The sequence below is a fragment of the Rattus norvegicus genome, chromosome 4 (genome assembly GCF_021556685.1).
Source record: "Rattus norvegicus strain SHRSP/BbbUtx chromosome 4, alternate assembly SHRSP_T2T, whole genome shotgun sequence".
Classification (NCBI taxonomy): Eukaryota; Metazoa; Chordata; class Mammalia; order Rodentia; family Muridae; genus Rattus; species Rattus norvegicus.
This window is the reverse complement of record NC_141537.1, coordinates 102,275,331-102,292,165: the sequence shown is the minus strand read 5'-3', so window position 1 is coordinate 102,292,165 and position 16,835 is coordinate 102,275,331. Positions and strand designations below refer to the sequence as shown.

Here is a 16,835-nt window from a genome sequence, read left to right as displayed (position 1 = left end):
CATGGAGGAAAACACATGGCAACTCTGAACAGAACATGATAAAAATCAAATAATGTTTTACTCATAAACTTTGGCCCTTGTTTGTTGTTCCAACAAGAGCACTATCTCTACATATAAACCTGTACTGTGTTTTAACTGGAGAATTAAGAGAACCACACATCTGTAATGAGTACTGACCTGATGAACCCTGCAGCTCTGCCTACCCTTTGCTGATTTGCATATATCCAAAGCACTGACATGAGGACTTCTTCATAATCAGGTCACACCCTGTGTTGGAATCAGCCTCATAGAGATCACACACAGACATGGGTGTGCCCACTCAGCTCCTGGGGTTGTTGCTGCTGTGGATAACAGGTAAGGAAAACAGCACTGAAAATCTATTCAGCTTCCTATAATCAATGCCGCTTGTTCTCAGTGAAAATCCTCTTGCAACAGAGTTAATCCTGTGCATTTGTTTTCAATTTTCAAATCTTAGATGGCATATGTGACATCCAGATGACACAGTCTCCAGCTTCCCTCTCTGCATCTCTGGGAGAAACTATCTCCATCGAATGTCGAGCAAGTGAGGACATTTACAGTAATTTAGCGTGGTATCAGCAGAAGTCAGGAAAATCTCCTCAGCTCCTGATCTATGCTGCAAATAGGTTGCAAGATGGGGTCCCATCACGGTTCAGTGGCAGTGGATCTGGCACACAGTATTCTCTCAAGATCAGCGGCATGCAACCTGAAGATGAAGGGGATTATTACTGTCTACAAGGTTCCAAGTATCCTCCCACAGTGATTCAAGCCATGACATAAACCATGCAGGGAAGCAGAAGTGAGAGTACAGGGTGCCCCAGCTGATTCTCATGATGACTCCAGCTGCTCAGCTGCTGTGAGTGTTTTTGCAGGGATAAATGTCAATGTAATCTATTTACATAGGAGTCAGAGAAATTGTTCTATGTCTGAAATTCTTGTTTTTCCCCATGTCTTTTATGAAAAGAATGGAATGGTTTACATTACTTATTAAAAAAAGGAAAATAAAAACACTAAAATACCTGTTTCTGTGTAGCAGAATATTCGCAGTAGCAGCTTTAACAATATTGTACAAACACACACACACACACACACACACACACACGCATGCATGCACACACATGCATACACACAGGGGCAGGGAAGGTGGTAGGGGAGGGAGGGAGAGGAAGGAAAGGAATGAGGGAAGGAGGAAGAGAGAGACCTTGAGTTATTTTGGTAGGAAAAATTATCTATTTATAGGATTAATATACTGAGGAAGAAGTATTCTGGGAAAATAGATTAATGATAATGAACATTGACTTTTCTTTTAGAGGATCTGGATTCATGTCCCACCATTCACTTGATGTCTAACATCTGATAACTCCAATTCAAGGACTCTTTTTAAGCTACTCCTCCTGCCTTTGAATGAAGAAATTTGTGCCAGTGTTGAGGCAGGTAAGCAAACTGCATAGAGTCAAGGAAGAAAGCACATTTAAATTGATTTCATAAACCAGGACCAGATTTAGGTAGTTTGATCTCATTAACTATATTTCCAACAAATTTAAACATAGTATATTTTTGGAAAAATGTTTCCTGATGTAATACTACACCCTGATGGAACACTACAAAGAAGTGTTATTACATAGAAACTCAACTCAGGGTCCACGCTGTTTCTTATGTGAAGCTCAGTTTTAGAGATAGGTTACTTGTACTGTCTTAAGATGTAGGAAGTGTCTGGCATGTTTATGGTCAGATAATGTAGATGTCACTTGTGCTATTAGCCACATAGGTGTTAGAGCTTGGGAAGATTATTTAAGGATCACATATAATTTCTATCCTATGTTACCCTCCCTGGGATATCTATGTTACCTAATCTAGTTTCTTCCTCTATGGCTTGATTCTCTGTGCCTATGGATCATAGCTTACTTATTAGATATTTAATGACGTACTTTTCTATTGCTGTGGTAAGACATCACAGCCAAGGCAATGTACTGAAAAAGAATTTAATTGGGGATTTCTTAATTTCAGAGGATTAGTCCAGGATTAACATGGTGGGAATCATGGTAGCAGACAGTTAGGAATGGAACTCATGTGGTAGTTAATAACTTAAGTTTTCTTCTACAAACAGGAGAAACAGAAAGCCAGAGAGAAAACTGGGAGTGACAGATACGAGATGTATATATCTACTTATGATTTTTGATAAGCAGAATACAAATAAGAATAAACATTTCTTGTCTCTTCAAGTACTTCCAAATGATTGCAAGTGACTGCATTAAAGTTTGGATTTTCTATTCCTGACCGGAGGAATGTAATTTTAAAGCTTTGTTTCAGGGATTTCTGAAATGGCATAGTATATCCATTGTAGATTGGTTCATAGAACCAAATCCACAAGTGAACTAAACATAGAGCCAGGACTGGGCAGTGTAGTATATTTGATTCCTTCTGACTGGATAGGGAACCAGATCAATAGCCGAGGGAAGGTTATCATTCCAAGATGGTGATGACAAAGCAGGGGTCTAAGTCACAAGAATATGGAAAAGCAGGAGACATACAATTTAGGGAACCTTTGATCGTTTTCCAATGAAATGAAGAAAAAATACTCCTTAGTTTTTTTTCCTGCAGTTCAATTTCATACAAAAAAAAATTGCATGGGTAGTGCCAATAATATAATAATCAACAAGTAAAATAACTTGTGATCTTCATTGCACTTCTGACTCTGTCCTAAATGGGAGAGTATCAAGGAAAGCACACACTGAATGTGAAAATGGAGTTATTCAAAACACAATACTACTCAAACCCTCAAGACTATATATTTAATTTAGTAGAAAAATAAGTTTATCTTTATTGTATTATGGGATAGTTGCAAATGCTGGGACAGGTGGAGTTTTTGAGGTGAAGCTACTCCTCCACTATTTACATAATCCACAATTTTCCCTTCTTTTCTTTCATTTACTTATATTTATTAATTATTTTTATTATTTTTTATACTTTTTATGTAATTACTTAAAATTTATTACTTATTTTTAAATTTTATTTATTTTTTTTACTCTCCAGATTTTATTCCCCTCCCAGTCTACCCTCTGACTGTTCCCCATCTCTCCCAAATTCCTCACCCTACTAGACCCCTAAACTTGCTAGTTACTCCAGTCTCTTGAGAGTTAGTTTCATCGTCTCTGATTGAATACAGACCAAGGACTACTCTGCTGTATACATGTTGGGGGCCTCATATCATCTGGTATATGCTAACTGGTTGGTGGTCCAGTGTCAGAGAACTTGGGGGCCTAGGTTAATTGAGGCTGCCAGTCCTCTTACAGGGTGACCATCAACTTCTTCCAGCTTTTTCCTAATTCAACCACAGGGGTCAACACCTTCTATCCATTAGTTGGGTGCTAATATCTGTATCTGACTCTTTCAGCTGCAGGTTCTGGGGTCTTTTGGAGAGCAGTCATAATAGGTCCCTTTTGTGAGCACTCCATTGTCTCAGTAATAGTGTCAGACTTTCAGGCCTCCTGTTGAGCTGGGTTCTACATTGGGCCTGTTTCTGGACCTTTCTTTCCTCAGGCTCTTCTCAATTTCCATCTCTGCACTTCTTTCAGAGAGGAACAATTAGGGGTCAGAACTTTGACTGTGGGATAGCAACCACATCTCTCACTTGATTTCCTGTTTTTCTGCTAGAGATGGTCTCTAAAAGTTCCCTCTCCCACTGTAGGAATTTCGTCTAGCCCCCTCCTCCTTCACATTTGAGTCTTCAGATTCTCTCATCTTTCAGGTCTTTGGTACACTCTGAAGGGTACCATCAACCACCTACCTCCAGAGGTTGCCTGTTTCCATTCTTTCTGCTGGCCCAGAGGCCTTCAGTCCTTTTCTCCCACCCAATAGCAGGTTATGTTCTTCTCTTCTGATATTGAATAGATATGGGAGAGTGGGTATCCTTGTATTGTCTCCAATTTGAGTGGGATTGCTCCAAATATCTCTCCATTTAATTTGATACCAGCTGTTGGTTTGTACTAAATTGCTTTTATTATGTTTTTGTATGGACCTTGCATTCCTGGTACTTCAATACATTTAACTTGAAAGGGTGTGTTATTTTGTTAAATGCTTTTTCTCTACCTAAGGATATGATCATGTGATTTCTTTCTTTGAGTTTGTTTATATGGTGTATCAAGTTAATGGATTATCTTTTGGAGAAACAAACTTGCATCCATGGGATGAAGCCTACTTTATCCTAGTGAATGATGGTTTTGTCATGTTTTTGGATCCAGTTTTCAAGGATTTTATGAATTTTCCTTCAATATTATACAGGGAAATTGGGCAGTACACACCACAGTCTGAAGACCTCCCAGGGTTCTGTGGTATGTAGGGCAACTGACCCAAAAGACTGAAAGTCTCCTGGGAGTGTGGCTGTGCACAAGAACAGAAACTACAGTCCATTAACACCCCCTCCTTTCCCTAGAGAACAGCTTCACACAGAAAAACACTATGATTGCTCCTGTGAAGACCCAAAGGTCTGAAGCCCTCCCTGGAGATCTGCTGCAGCCAGAGCAACAAATCAGCAACTTCTCTGTCCCTCTGAATACCCTCCAGATGGAAGAACACACAGGAGGTCTGCTACAGCCAGGGCCACAGCCTATGAGGAGAGCTGTTGCAACTCAGGAACAAAAGAAGCAGGCTCTGGAGTCAACCAGACCAGCAAACACCTGGGATAAACAGATGTAGAGAGGCAAGCCCAAGATTATAAGCAACAGAAGCCAATATACAAGGACATTAGAACCCAGTTCTCCCACCATTGCAAATCCTGGATACAACAACACACCTGAAAATAATGGAGCTGACCTAAAATCCCATCCCATGGAGATAATAGAGTCCTTTAAGGAGGATATAAATAACTCTCTGAAAGAAATACAGGAAAACACCGCTAAACAGGTAAAAGTTCTTAAAGTGGAAACAAATAAGTCCTTTAAAGAAATACAGGAAAAAAAAATCAAATAGGTGAAGGAATTAAATTAAATAGCCTAAGACCTAAAAGTGGAAGTGAAAACAATAAGTAAATCACAAATGGAGGTAATCTTGAAAATTAAAAAACCTAGGGAAAAGTTCAGGAATTACAGTTGTAAGAATCACAAACAGAATGAAAGAGATGGAAGCAGGAATCCCAGGTACAGACGATGACTTAGAAGAGATTGACACAAATGATAAGGAAAATTCAAAAGATAATAAACTCTTAACCCAAAACCTTCAGGAACTTCAGGACACAATGAAAAGACCAAATCTAACAAAATTGAGATAGAGGAGAATAATGATTCCCAGCTCAAAGTAACAGAAAATGTCTTAAAAAAATCACAGAAGAAAACTTCCCCAACCTAAAGAAAGAGATGACTATCAATGTACAGAACCCTAGAGAACAGCAAGTTAATGGGACCAGAAAACAAAACACTCTCATTACATAATAGTCAAAACATAAATGGACAGAACAAAGAAGAACTGTTAAAAGCTGCTAGCGAAAAAGACCAAGTAACATAAAAAGGGAGACATATCAGAATTACACCAGACTTCTCAGCAGAGACTCTGAAAGACAGAAGGGCCTGGTCAGAGGTCATGCAGACTGAGAGAACACAAATGACAGGTTAAAATACTAAACCAAGCAAAACTCTCGACCAACATAGATGGAGAAAGCAAAATATTCCAGGAAAAAAACAAATTCACATTGTATCTATCCACCAATCCATCCCTACAGAGGATATTAGAAGGAAAATTCCAATAAAAGGCAGATACCTATACCAAACAAAAGATATTAGGCATCCCACAACAAAGCCAAAAGGAGAAAACCAAAAGCACATGAAGCTACCTACAAAAACAAATATAGCAGGAACCAAGAGTCATGTGTCTTTAATATCTCAATATTCATGGACTCACTCACCTATAGAAAGACATAAGCTAATAGAATGGATATGCAAACAAGATCCAGCATTTTACTGCATACAAAAAATGCACCACAATACATAGGCTGACACTATTTCGGAGTAAAAGGATGGAAAATAGTCTTCAATTAAAGGTTCCGAGAAAGAACCTGGAGTTGCAATCCTAATATCCAAGAAAATAGACTTTCAATCAAAAAGTATCAAGGGTGATGAAGAAGGACACTTTATATTCATCAAAGGAAAAATCCACCAGGGGAAAGTCTTAATTCTGAACATCTCTGCCCCAAAGTCAAAGGCATCCACATTAGTAAAAGAAACTTTACTAAAGCTCAAAACACACATTGGGCACAACACAATAATAGTGGCAGACTTCTACAGCCCACTTTCTCCAATGGACAGGCCATTGAACAGAAACTAAACAGAGACACAGTGTAACTATTATAGATTATTAATCAAATGGATTTAACAAAAAAGTACACATTCTTTTCCACACCTAATGGTAATTTCTCTGAGATCAACCATATAATTGGTCACAAAACAACCCTCAACCAATACAAGAAGATTTAGTTAATCCCATGCATCCTATCCAATCACTACGGACTAAGGCTGGTCTTTAATAACATCATAAATGACAGAAAGCACACATACCCATGGAAGCTGAACAATGCTGTACTCAATGATAATTTGGTCAGGGATGAAATAAAGAAAGAAATTAAAGACTTTCTGGAATTTAATGAAAAAGATGACACATCATAACTTACAGAACTCAATGAAATTAGTGCTAAGTCGAAAATTCATAGCATTAAATGCCCTGGTAATAATGGAGACATCTTATGCTAGCAGCTTAATGGCACACCTGAGAGTTCTAGAGCAAAAAGAAGCAAACTCGCCCAAGAGGAGTAGAAGAGAGGAAATAGTCAAAGTCAGGGATGAAATCAACCAAAGACAAACAAAGAGAACAATACAAAAAATCAACAAAACCAAAAGCTGATTCTTTGAAAGAATCAAGAAGATAGATAAATCACAAGCCAAACTAATTAAAAGGCCAGAGGCCATATCCATATTAAGAAAATCAGAAATGAAAAGGAAGAGATAACAATGGAAATGGTGAAAATTCAAAAATCATCAGATCTTATTACAATGCATATACTCAACCAAACTGGAAAATCTAGATGAAATGGATGTTTTTCTCCACAGATACCACATACTAAATTTAAATCAGGAGCAGGTAAATTTTCCAAACAGGCCGATATCTCTTAAGGAAATGGGGAACTAGAAAACATCCTGAGTGAGGTATCTCAGACAGAAAAGGACATTCACAGTATGTTCTAACTAGTAAGTGGTTATTAGGCAAAAAAAAAAAGTACAGAATAACCAAGATATGGTCCACAGAAATCAAAAGGCTCAGCAGGCTGAAAGGTCCAAGTGGGGCCACTTGGGTCCCACTTGGGAGGGAGAAGAAAGCAAGTACAAGGAGTATGGAAAGGAGGAACAGGGTACAGAAAGGGGATGGGGATAGCCTGAGAGGGGAACACTATTTGGTATTGGGTGGAAACAAAGGACTGAAGCCCTGAGGGCAAGCAGAAAGAATAAAAACAGGCAAACTCCAGAGTAAGGCTGTTAGGAAGTCCCACTAGAATGTACCAGAGACCTGAGGAAGTTAGGGACTCTCAGATCTCAAAGGGGGCACCTTAGGTGAAAGATCCTACAATGGGGAGAGGGGACTTATTGAACCTACCTCCAGCATAAATACAGGGCATCAAGTGAGGGATGGGGTTGCTATCCCACAGTCAAAACTCTGTACCGTAATCCTTCCTGTCTGAAAGAACTGCAGGGATGGAAATGGAGAAAAGCCTGAGGACAGCAAGGACCAGTGACAGGTCCAAAGTGGGATCCAGCTCAAGGGGAGACACCAAGCCCTACACCATTACTGAGGGTATAGGGTGCTGACAAAAGGGGGCTATCATGACTCTCCCCGGAAAGATCTAATAAGCAGCTGAAAGTGTTGGATGGGGATATGTGCACTCAACAAATGAGCCCTCTTAACCCCTCAGGTTGAATTAGGGAAAAACTGGAGGAAGCTGAGGAGGAGGGCAACCCTGCAGGAGGACCAGCACTTTCAATTAACCTGGACACCCAAGATCTCTCAGACACTGGATCACAAACCAGGCAGCATACACCAGCTGAGATGAGGCCTCCCACACATGTACAGTAGAGGACTCTTGGGTGTGGGTTCAGTCAGAGAAGATGCACCCTCAAGCGACTGGAGGCCCCAGGAAGTTTAGAGGTCTGGTGGGTTCAGTGGGATGGGGTCATACTTGTGGAGACACTGGGGTGAAGGGAGGTATGGGATGTGGAACTGTTGGGACACAGGGTGGATTGGGAAGGGAATAAAATCTGAAGTTTAAAAATAAATAAATATATTTGTGGTATAAACACTGGGAAATTCCTCTTCCTGGACATTGGGTCTCAGTGCTACTGAGGTGTTCTAGAACAGTCAGTGACCTCAGTCTGGAAAAGAGAATGCCCCATTAAAACTTAAAGCTAAGGCAGAGTGAGAACATTTCAGAGGTGAGTCTGCGGGGTTGGGGGGGTGTGAAGGGATGGCCCTTGCTCCTGCCCTTCGCCCCTGCCCCTCCATCCCGTGGGCCACAGGTAGGGGCAGATGCTGCCTGGGACTCACAGCCATGTCCCAGCCAGGTCACCAGGTGTGAATGCAGGGACAGCCCCTCCTGCTTCTTGGTGGCAGCACCTGCCCAGCCGCCCCTCAGCTTGCAGCTGGCCTCTGCCTCTCTGGACTGGTTTCCAGCTCCTTTTCCTCCCAATCCCTTTTGAGCCGCGTCGGGTTTATGTCTTTGTTTGAGGAAAACAAGCTGTTTTGCAGCCATTTGTACCTTTATTGGGGAAACATAGCATACAAGCAAGAAGCTTACAGCCTCAGTGGCGAAATTTTTTTCATGTCAGAGACTGAGAACTCATGCAGTCATTTATGTCATTCCTTCTTCTCCAGACAGAAGATACCAAAAAGTTGCAATCAAAGATCTGTTCAACTTATTGATAAAGTCACTAATAAGCCAAAATGTCTGTCAACATCAACTGCAGTGTGTCAGATCAGTTCTATTGCTACAAGATGCCTCGTTTGATTGCTAAGGTTGAGGTCAAAGGAAATGGTTGACTTGGAAAGGTGCTTGATCAGCCTCCAACGTATCCCACCAAATATTTGTTTGTGAGCTGGGAGCACAGACCCAGTTTGATATTAAGAATGATGGTTACATTCGGTGCTAAGCGCCAGATGTTGCAGGCTGAGGGGTGGGAAGTTGAACGGAACTCACCTCAGCCTTCAGAATGTCTCTGTGGACAGAAACGCCAGACCTTCAGCACAGATGTTCTTGTGTGCTGCCTCACTCTCCCCCTGCGGGAGGAGGGCAACAGAAGGACGTGAATGAAGTGTGTGTCATCGCCCAAACGCTGCCAAGGATAAGAACGAGCTAGGTCTCCGTCTTCTCGACAGTGGAATTTTCTCTCATGTCAGCTTCTGCCTGAGAGCTGAGGAAAAACCCTCTGAAGCTGTCACACACACACTACCCTCCGCCCCCAGATAATTCTAGAAGATAAAGCTTTCCTGTAAGAGGTTTTGAATTAATTAAAATAAATAAAAACTTAAAAAAAAAGAATGATGGTTACATTGTCCATGGATCTCATGAGGCAAATAAACTGCAAGACATGTTGGATGGATTCATTAAAAAATTTGTTTTCTGTCCTGAGTGTGAGAATCCTGAAACAGATCTGCATGTCAATCCAAAGAAGCAAACAATAGGTAATTCTTGTAAAGCCTGTGGGTACCGAGGAATGCTTGACACACATCATAAACTCTGTACATTCATTCTCAAAAACCCACCTGAGAATAGTGACATTGGTACAAGAAATTAAGAAAAGGAAAAGAAATATAGAAAAGGCAAGGACAAGGAAAATGGCTCTGTATCCACCAGTGAGACACAACCACCTCCACCACCAAATGAAATTAGTCCTCCACATGCTGAGGAAGAAGAGGAAGATGATGACTGAGGGGAGGATCCAACTGAGGAAGCTCAAAGGCACAGAATTGATGAAATCAGTGACCATGCAAAAGGTCTGACACTTAGAGATGATTTGGAAAGAACTGTAGAAGAGTGTGTTAACATCCTGTTTGATTTTGTTAAGAAAAAGAAAGAAGAGGGCATTATCGATTCATCTGATAAAGACATTGTGGCTGAGGCAGAAAGACTGGATGTAAAAGCTATGGGCCCTCTCGTTTTAACAGAAGTTCTCCTTGATGAGAAGAAAAGAGAGCAAATCAAGAAATACAGGTGACATTTTTTAAGATTTTGTCATAGCAACAAAAAGGCTCAGTGGTACCTTCTTCATGGTTTGGAATGTGTGGTAGCAATGCATCAAGCTCAGTTGATCTACAAGATTCCACATATCATGAAGGAGATGTGTGATGCAGACCTTTTAGAGGAAGAGGTCATTATCAGCTGCTCAGAAAAGGCCTCTAAGAAACATGTCTCAAAAGAACTTGCCAAAGAGATTTGTGTGAAAGCAGAGCCATTTATTAAATGATTGAAGGAAGCAGAGGAGGAATCTTCTTGTAGGGAGGAAGAAGACAAAGATGAAAATATTGAGGTGGTATATTGGAAGACTGCCAGTGTACCAAAAGTTGAAACTGTGAAGTCTGAAAACAAGGATGATGACATTGATATTGATGCCATTTAAAAGGATGGATGCAACTTAGCTTAACAGTCTAATGCTGCAAATTTTTCTCCATTATCAGTCAGAAGTGCAACATATATGTGCAAGAGGTAAAGTGGCTTAACATCATGCTACACATGATACTAAAAAGCTATTACTGTGAGTGGTCTATAATTAAGCTCAATGAGACATCTAGGGAGTCCATACATATCAGTGAGCAGTTGTAGTTTGCTTATTTATAGCTTTTTTTTTTTTTTGGAAAAACAAGTGGTCGACATATTTGGATCACATTTATACAGTTATAAAAAATAAAGATTTGATTTTGGTCATTCTTCAGACTTTGGGCTATGAATTATACTAAAGTAATTGGTTACTTTTAGGATGTTACACCATTTAATAACTTAGACTTCTTAAGTTTGGTAGATTGTTAGGTACTGAAGACTTGAAGAATGCAATCAATTATAATGACCTTACTCATCTATTAAGAAGTGAAGTATTTTCAAAGTTGTATCTCCAGTCCATTGAGATTGGCAACTGACAATTCTTGTCATTCTAAGGAAATTTGATGATTTATTGACAGTGTGACATCCTCATGAGAAGTAAAAATGATCTATGCATCCTATGGTTTAAGAGCAAATTTTGAAACTTGGAGTTGTGGTTTTTCAGTTTGTGTACACTCATCCCAAATTGTAGTCTATTGAGTCATGTGCATTTCATGTTGGTAAGGCAGGGAAGTAACAAATAAGTATTTTGTGTGTATTTAGTGGTTGCTTTATATTGAGAGGAAAGCTTTGAAGTGTGATTAAATCGTAAACTCGGATTCTATTTGGGAGAAACAGGAAAAAGGTGCACTTAATCTAAAACAGCATAAGTTTTCAAGTTCTACCCTTAAATTATAATTTCAAGATGTTTAGACACACTGTATCTTGTGTTTGATGTGTTCCCCCTCCCTAATATTATGGTTTAATCTTTAATGCCTTTTAATTTGGATATAATAACTTGTACTTTAGATTTCGGTTGCTATCTTGCCAAAATAAGTTTTAATCTTTTTCAAGCTTGATCTCCTTCCCGATTGTCTTATTTAAAGGGAAAGTTAAATTTGTACTTCTGAGTCAGAGCCTGTATTTTGGTTAAGACTTAGGATATTTTTTACTTCACATTGAATGGAGCTGGATACCTGAGAAGTCTGATGATGGCCACTGGGTGGGTGCAGCTACCTAAGGCCTCACCAGCTCATTCAGAGCCTTGGACTTCAGACACAAAAGTGAGTTTCTTACCCACTTGCTGGTGTAAGCTCTATCTGGGGTCCTGACTATATTTGAATACTTGTCTTCAATATTAAAAAAACATAGCACATTTTTCTTTCTATAAAAGGACATTCTGGGAGTTAAGAACCCATGTGGTTGATTTGTGTGTGGCGTGCAAACTCATACATTATTTGGATCTTATTCTTTGTGTCATTCATCTCACAGATTATAAGACTTTGATTAATGTAAAAAGTATGCGTTAAAATCATACAAACATTTGGTAATTAAAACCTTGATAGGAGTCTGCGCGTGGAGCAGGAGCCATATATCGGGAATGGTAACAAGGGAATGTACTGTGTCACACCAAAGAAGTGGGACTTAGAAAGTTACTGTATGCATTTGTAAAACAAAAGGAAGGATGCCTAGAAAGGAATTTATTTTCCCTGTGAGAACAGTATCTTGTCTTACTGATGAGACATTTTCTCCAGCCCTGAAATCAGAATAACAAAACTTTATCATTCTGACTTGCCTGTCTATTGAAGAGTTGAAATCCTAATAAGTTTTATGAATGGGAAAAATTGATCCTGTTTACTATGATCAAATTGAATAATGTTTCAAAATGTAATATTTTATAAAAGAGAATTTAATATATGGATACAATGTATTTGATATTGGTATTCCCCTCTCTTCTCTGAATCTACAACTCATTCCTCTTCCCCTAACTTCAGGTCTCCATATAAATATATCTAAACCCTGAGTACAATGTACCTCACACACTGAGTCCAATGTGGTGTTATCATATATTAATAGATGTACGAACACCCACTGGTACATGCATGGTAATTTTATCAGAGACAACACTCTTAGAGAATATTGTCTCTCTTTCTCTTAGAAGGCATTAACTATCAAAAATTCATCAAGTAGTGATAGAGAGTCATGAACTCCTTATACTACATGCTCCAGTTTAATCTCTTGCATGTCTTATACAGACAGTCACAGGTGGTGTTAGTTCATGAAACCAGGAGTCTGGTTAGGTCCAGAACACTGTTTTGATAAGTTTCTTCCTCACCTTTGGCTCTTACTCTCCACAAGGTTTGTGATGTATAGAAGCTTTATTTGAATGTTTTAAAAAGCTATATCAAAAATGTTAAGTCAGTCGCTAATATAAGCCTTGCTGAAGAAGATATGCATTAATTGGTGTGGATTAGGTTCTTATAACAACAGAGGGCCTCAGTCTCATCTCTGTGCTTTCTGTTGTTCTTCACCTCTGGGAAAATTAGGAATCGGCAAAATGATTCCCACAATTTCCTTCTTAAGGAAGGTTCCAGAAGGATCTCAGGGCTTTTATTACTACCACTCATGAACCCGAGAGACCTGTCTTTGATTAAAAAACAGGTCTTCAAAATACAACCATTTCCTTTGAAAATCTTAGGGTCAAATACTCATATAAGTTGAACAAATTCTCTGATTCTATTGGCTTTTCCACATCTATTCATTCTAAATTAATAGAGTGTTCTAATTAAGTTTCAAGTCATGGCAGTTGTCTATATCAAGGACTGAAACATCTACTGTCCCATAAGAAATCAGATTTCTTTTTGGAAATCAGATGCCAAGTCACTCCAGGAGTAGCCATACCCTCTCTGACTGAGGTCAGACAAGTGAGCTCAGTTAGGGGAATAGGATCCACAACCAGGCAACAGAGTTAGGTGCATATAAAGAGGTGGAAAATGCTGTAAATTTTCATGTCTGCACTTTCAAAGACAACATTTTTATCTAAATTACCTTCACATTATCCAGGGAATGGGACTTTGATGACAACGCTTCATATTCATGGTAATTGATTATTAAAGCCATCTTTCCTATTCCCAATTTCCCTTTCTTGTTCCAACATTATTATAAATCATTTCTTATGTCTCTATATAGCCAATAATTTCAGGCTGAGTATGATCACGTAGAATTGTTAAAGACTTTTTTATAGACTTGCTCTTTCACTATTCTACAGCAGAGGGAAGAACACAACCTGAGGGAGAAGAACAGAGTCAAGTTTCTGTAGAGAAATGAGGTCTATACTGGAGTCATAGCCTAGTCTCTGGAGCTTTTCTGCATCCTATATTCATCAATTCTCAAGACAGTTATGATCATGAAGCAGGTAAGAATAGAAAATATGTGAGCAAGCTGAGACTCCACTTGCCCTGAGCTATGTACAGTAAACACACACATGCGCATACATGCACTTGTGCACATGTGCATACACACACACACACACACACACACACACACACACACACTTCCAGGGATACATTAGCAACCTAAATCTCTCACATAAATAGAGATGCTAGTTTCCTTGCTGTCAGCAACCAAAATAAATTTATCTCCTTAGGATCCCATTGGAAACATGTTATTTCCTATCAAACATACTCTGTAATGCATTCTGAAAGGCAGATCAATAGAACATACCTACATTGGATTTAAATACATGTATAATGATAAATTATATCTGCTAAGTAAACATGAATAGACACTCCTCTGTTTAACATCTCCTGACTCTGTACAATAAGACACAAATAAGCTTGAACAAAGATGCATTATAGGAATGCAAATGTACTGTAAGACTGTCAGGGAAAATACGGAGCTATCCACATTAAATCCATAGTATCTATCTCTCTTTCTTTAATCATAAAAAACCCTACACTCACACATATGGCATATTATAAAATGATACAGTGTATTCCATTCATTTTGAATAAGGCTAGTATGCTAATTTATAAAGTAGACTTTTCATACAATGTCTCTGACTATATTTTCAACCTCCCACAGATAAATCCAAGTTACTATTTACTAATTTCTAGGTTTTTCTCTTGGCTGCACTTGACCTACTTGAGAAGCCAAGTCCTCTTGGAACTTTTAGAGGGGGACTGTGTTTCTCCTTCATGCGTGTTATTACTCTACCATGGTGGCCTCCTTGTCTCTACCTTTCCTCCTCCTTCTTGTGGTGTAAGGGCCAGCAACCCTATTCTGTAACTCTGTTTCTTCTCCTCAGGTATGGGGTGTTGGCATTCTTATTTCCAAGTCATACCTAATTTTGGGGCAGGTTCCCAGTTCCCAGAGGCTAAGTGCAGACCCAATCTTTCAAACCAATTTGGGGACCCAATCAGCATTAGAGTACAAGCAGGTAGATTTTTCCTTCTCCCAAATGCACTGAGATGTACCCCACCTCCCATACTATCCAAATTTACACCCTCTTTGACCATAGCTCCCTGTAGAGTTGTCTACTGTTTCCATGAGAAACCACATTCTTCTTCCTATAGGAACCATCACTATTTATTGAGAATCATATAATTAGTAATGCCTGGATAAATTGTTCACAGAGTAGAGTGACGACCTTTTTATTAATTTCTGAAGTTTTTAGAATGTTTACATATCTGAGAATATCAATGCTCAAAAATTGAAGAGATTTCTATGTGACGAATGTGAATAAAAATCTCCTTTAAATAGTGTCAAACTTAAAGTAGTTATAAGCCAAGCTTATATAACCTTATTACCTGAATAAAATATTATTTTTAGTATCATCAAGAGTTTTCTAAGTTGAGAAACTTAAAGGGCATAGGAACACATATAATCAGTAAGTCTATGAAAAAAAATTGACAAAATTCAGCTTACATGCTATATCTCAAAGGGTCATGATAGACAGTTAAAATTCATCAAGATATGACATATTTGGTATGGTATAACTCTATCCAATAAATTTTTCTTTGTTTTTTATTTCTGTTTTGAAAGACTCTGTTCAGAGTCTTGTGAGACTCTTATAAATTAGATGATATATTACAGATCTCCTATATTTATAGTCAGCCATGAAAAACTTGGCTGTGAACCAGTGTGAATGTGACCTTCAGATCTAGGAAGTCTCTTCTCAGTTTTGTGAGAAAGATTTGAGGGCTTACATGTTCTTCACGCTAAATAGATATCTCCTTATCCTTCGGTTTTCCAGTCATCAAGACATAGATTACAATCCAAGCACTGGACCACTGATAATAAAATTAGTCAAGCCTTTATATTTTCTGTATTTTTTCCTCTGAGAAATCCCATCGTTTTACATATTGCTATGGATAAAAAATTTTGAATGCCATCGATGATAAACCAGAAGTCCAAGAGTTAGATCATAGATGGATTTTAGTGTTATTTGATCTAAGACCATGAAGTGTGTTGGAAAATGTGCTTCCAGAGGATTATAAAAAAAATGGCTGATTTAGAGAGGTGAGAGACTCACCAAGTTCTATCCATTTTGTCATATTTCATATTGAACATTTCATATTGAACATTAGGATGTTCTGGGACTGTAGCCTCATGAAGGCAGTGAAGGTAGATGGAGTCACTTGAAAAACCTAGGCACTATATCAACCTATCCACAAAGCAGAAGTGTTGCACATGAATTCAAACATTTCAGGTAGTAAGAAAGGAGATAGTTTTCTGCGTTGAATTACTCACATGTGGGATCAATATAACACAAACAGACATTGTAGTCAGCCAGCAGCATTCCTGACCTTGGATCTAGGCAGCAATGAATTTACTTCTGCCTTTCTGTAGAGAAAAAATCAGGCCATATAATTACCCTGTGTGTCAGTGTCTGTGCTGCACTTTTATGAAACTGTATACTAAAATAGCATTTTCATGAACTATGTTTATTGGCATGTTTTTATTGTTTAATCAAAGCATGTATATCGTGTCACTACACAAACTATGTTCATGTTAATAGATATTATTAGTGCTATATGCAAACTTTGTATGTGTATTGCACATAAATAAATCTCTGATATAACCCTGAGTGGAAACTCTATGGCTGCATACTTCAGAGTCACACTCCTCATGAAATTTTCAAATCAATTTTTTTAAACTTTTTATCCATTATACTCTTCTTTCTGACAGCTCTCTCTCTTCTGACCATCAT

The 16,835-nt window shown here is 38.7% G+C and overlaps 1 pseudogene and 1 gene segment (V, D, J or C); both read left to right on the top strand.

Annotated features, from left to right (window-relative positions):
- Positions 1 to 277: 277 nt before the first annotated feature.
- Positions 278 to 1,007, top strand: LOC148006294 (immunoglobulin kappa chain variable 12-41-like). The segment is given in 2 exon segments: positions 278 to 354; positions 476 to 1,007. Coding segments are annotated over 2 exon segments (372 nt in total).
- A 7,987-nt stretch (positions 1,008 to 8,994) lies between these two features.
- On the top strand, positions 8,995 to 10,712 carry LOC148006293 (eukaryotic translation initiation factor 5-like; annotated as a pseudogene).
- The last annotated feature ends 6,123 nt before the right edge of the window (positions 10,713 to 16,835 follow it).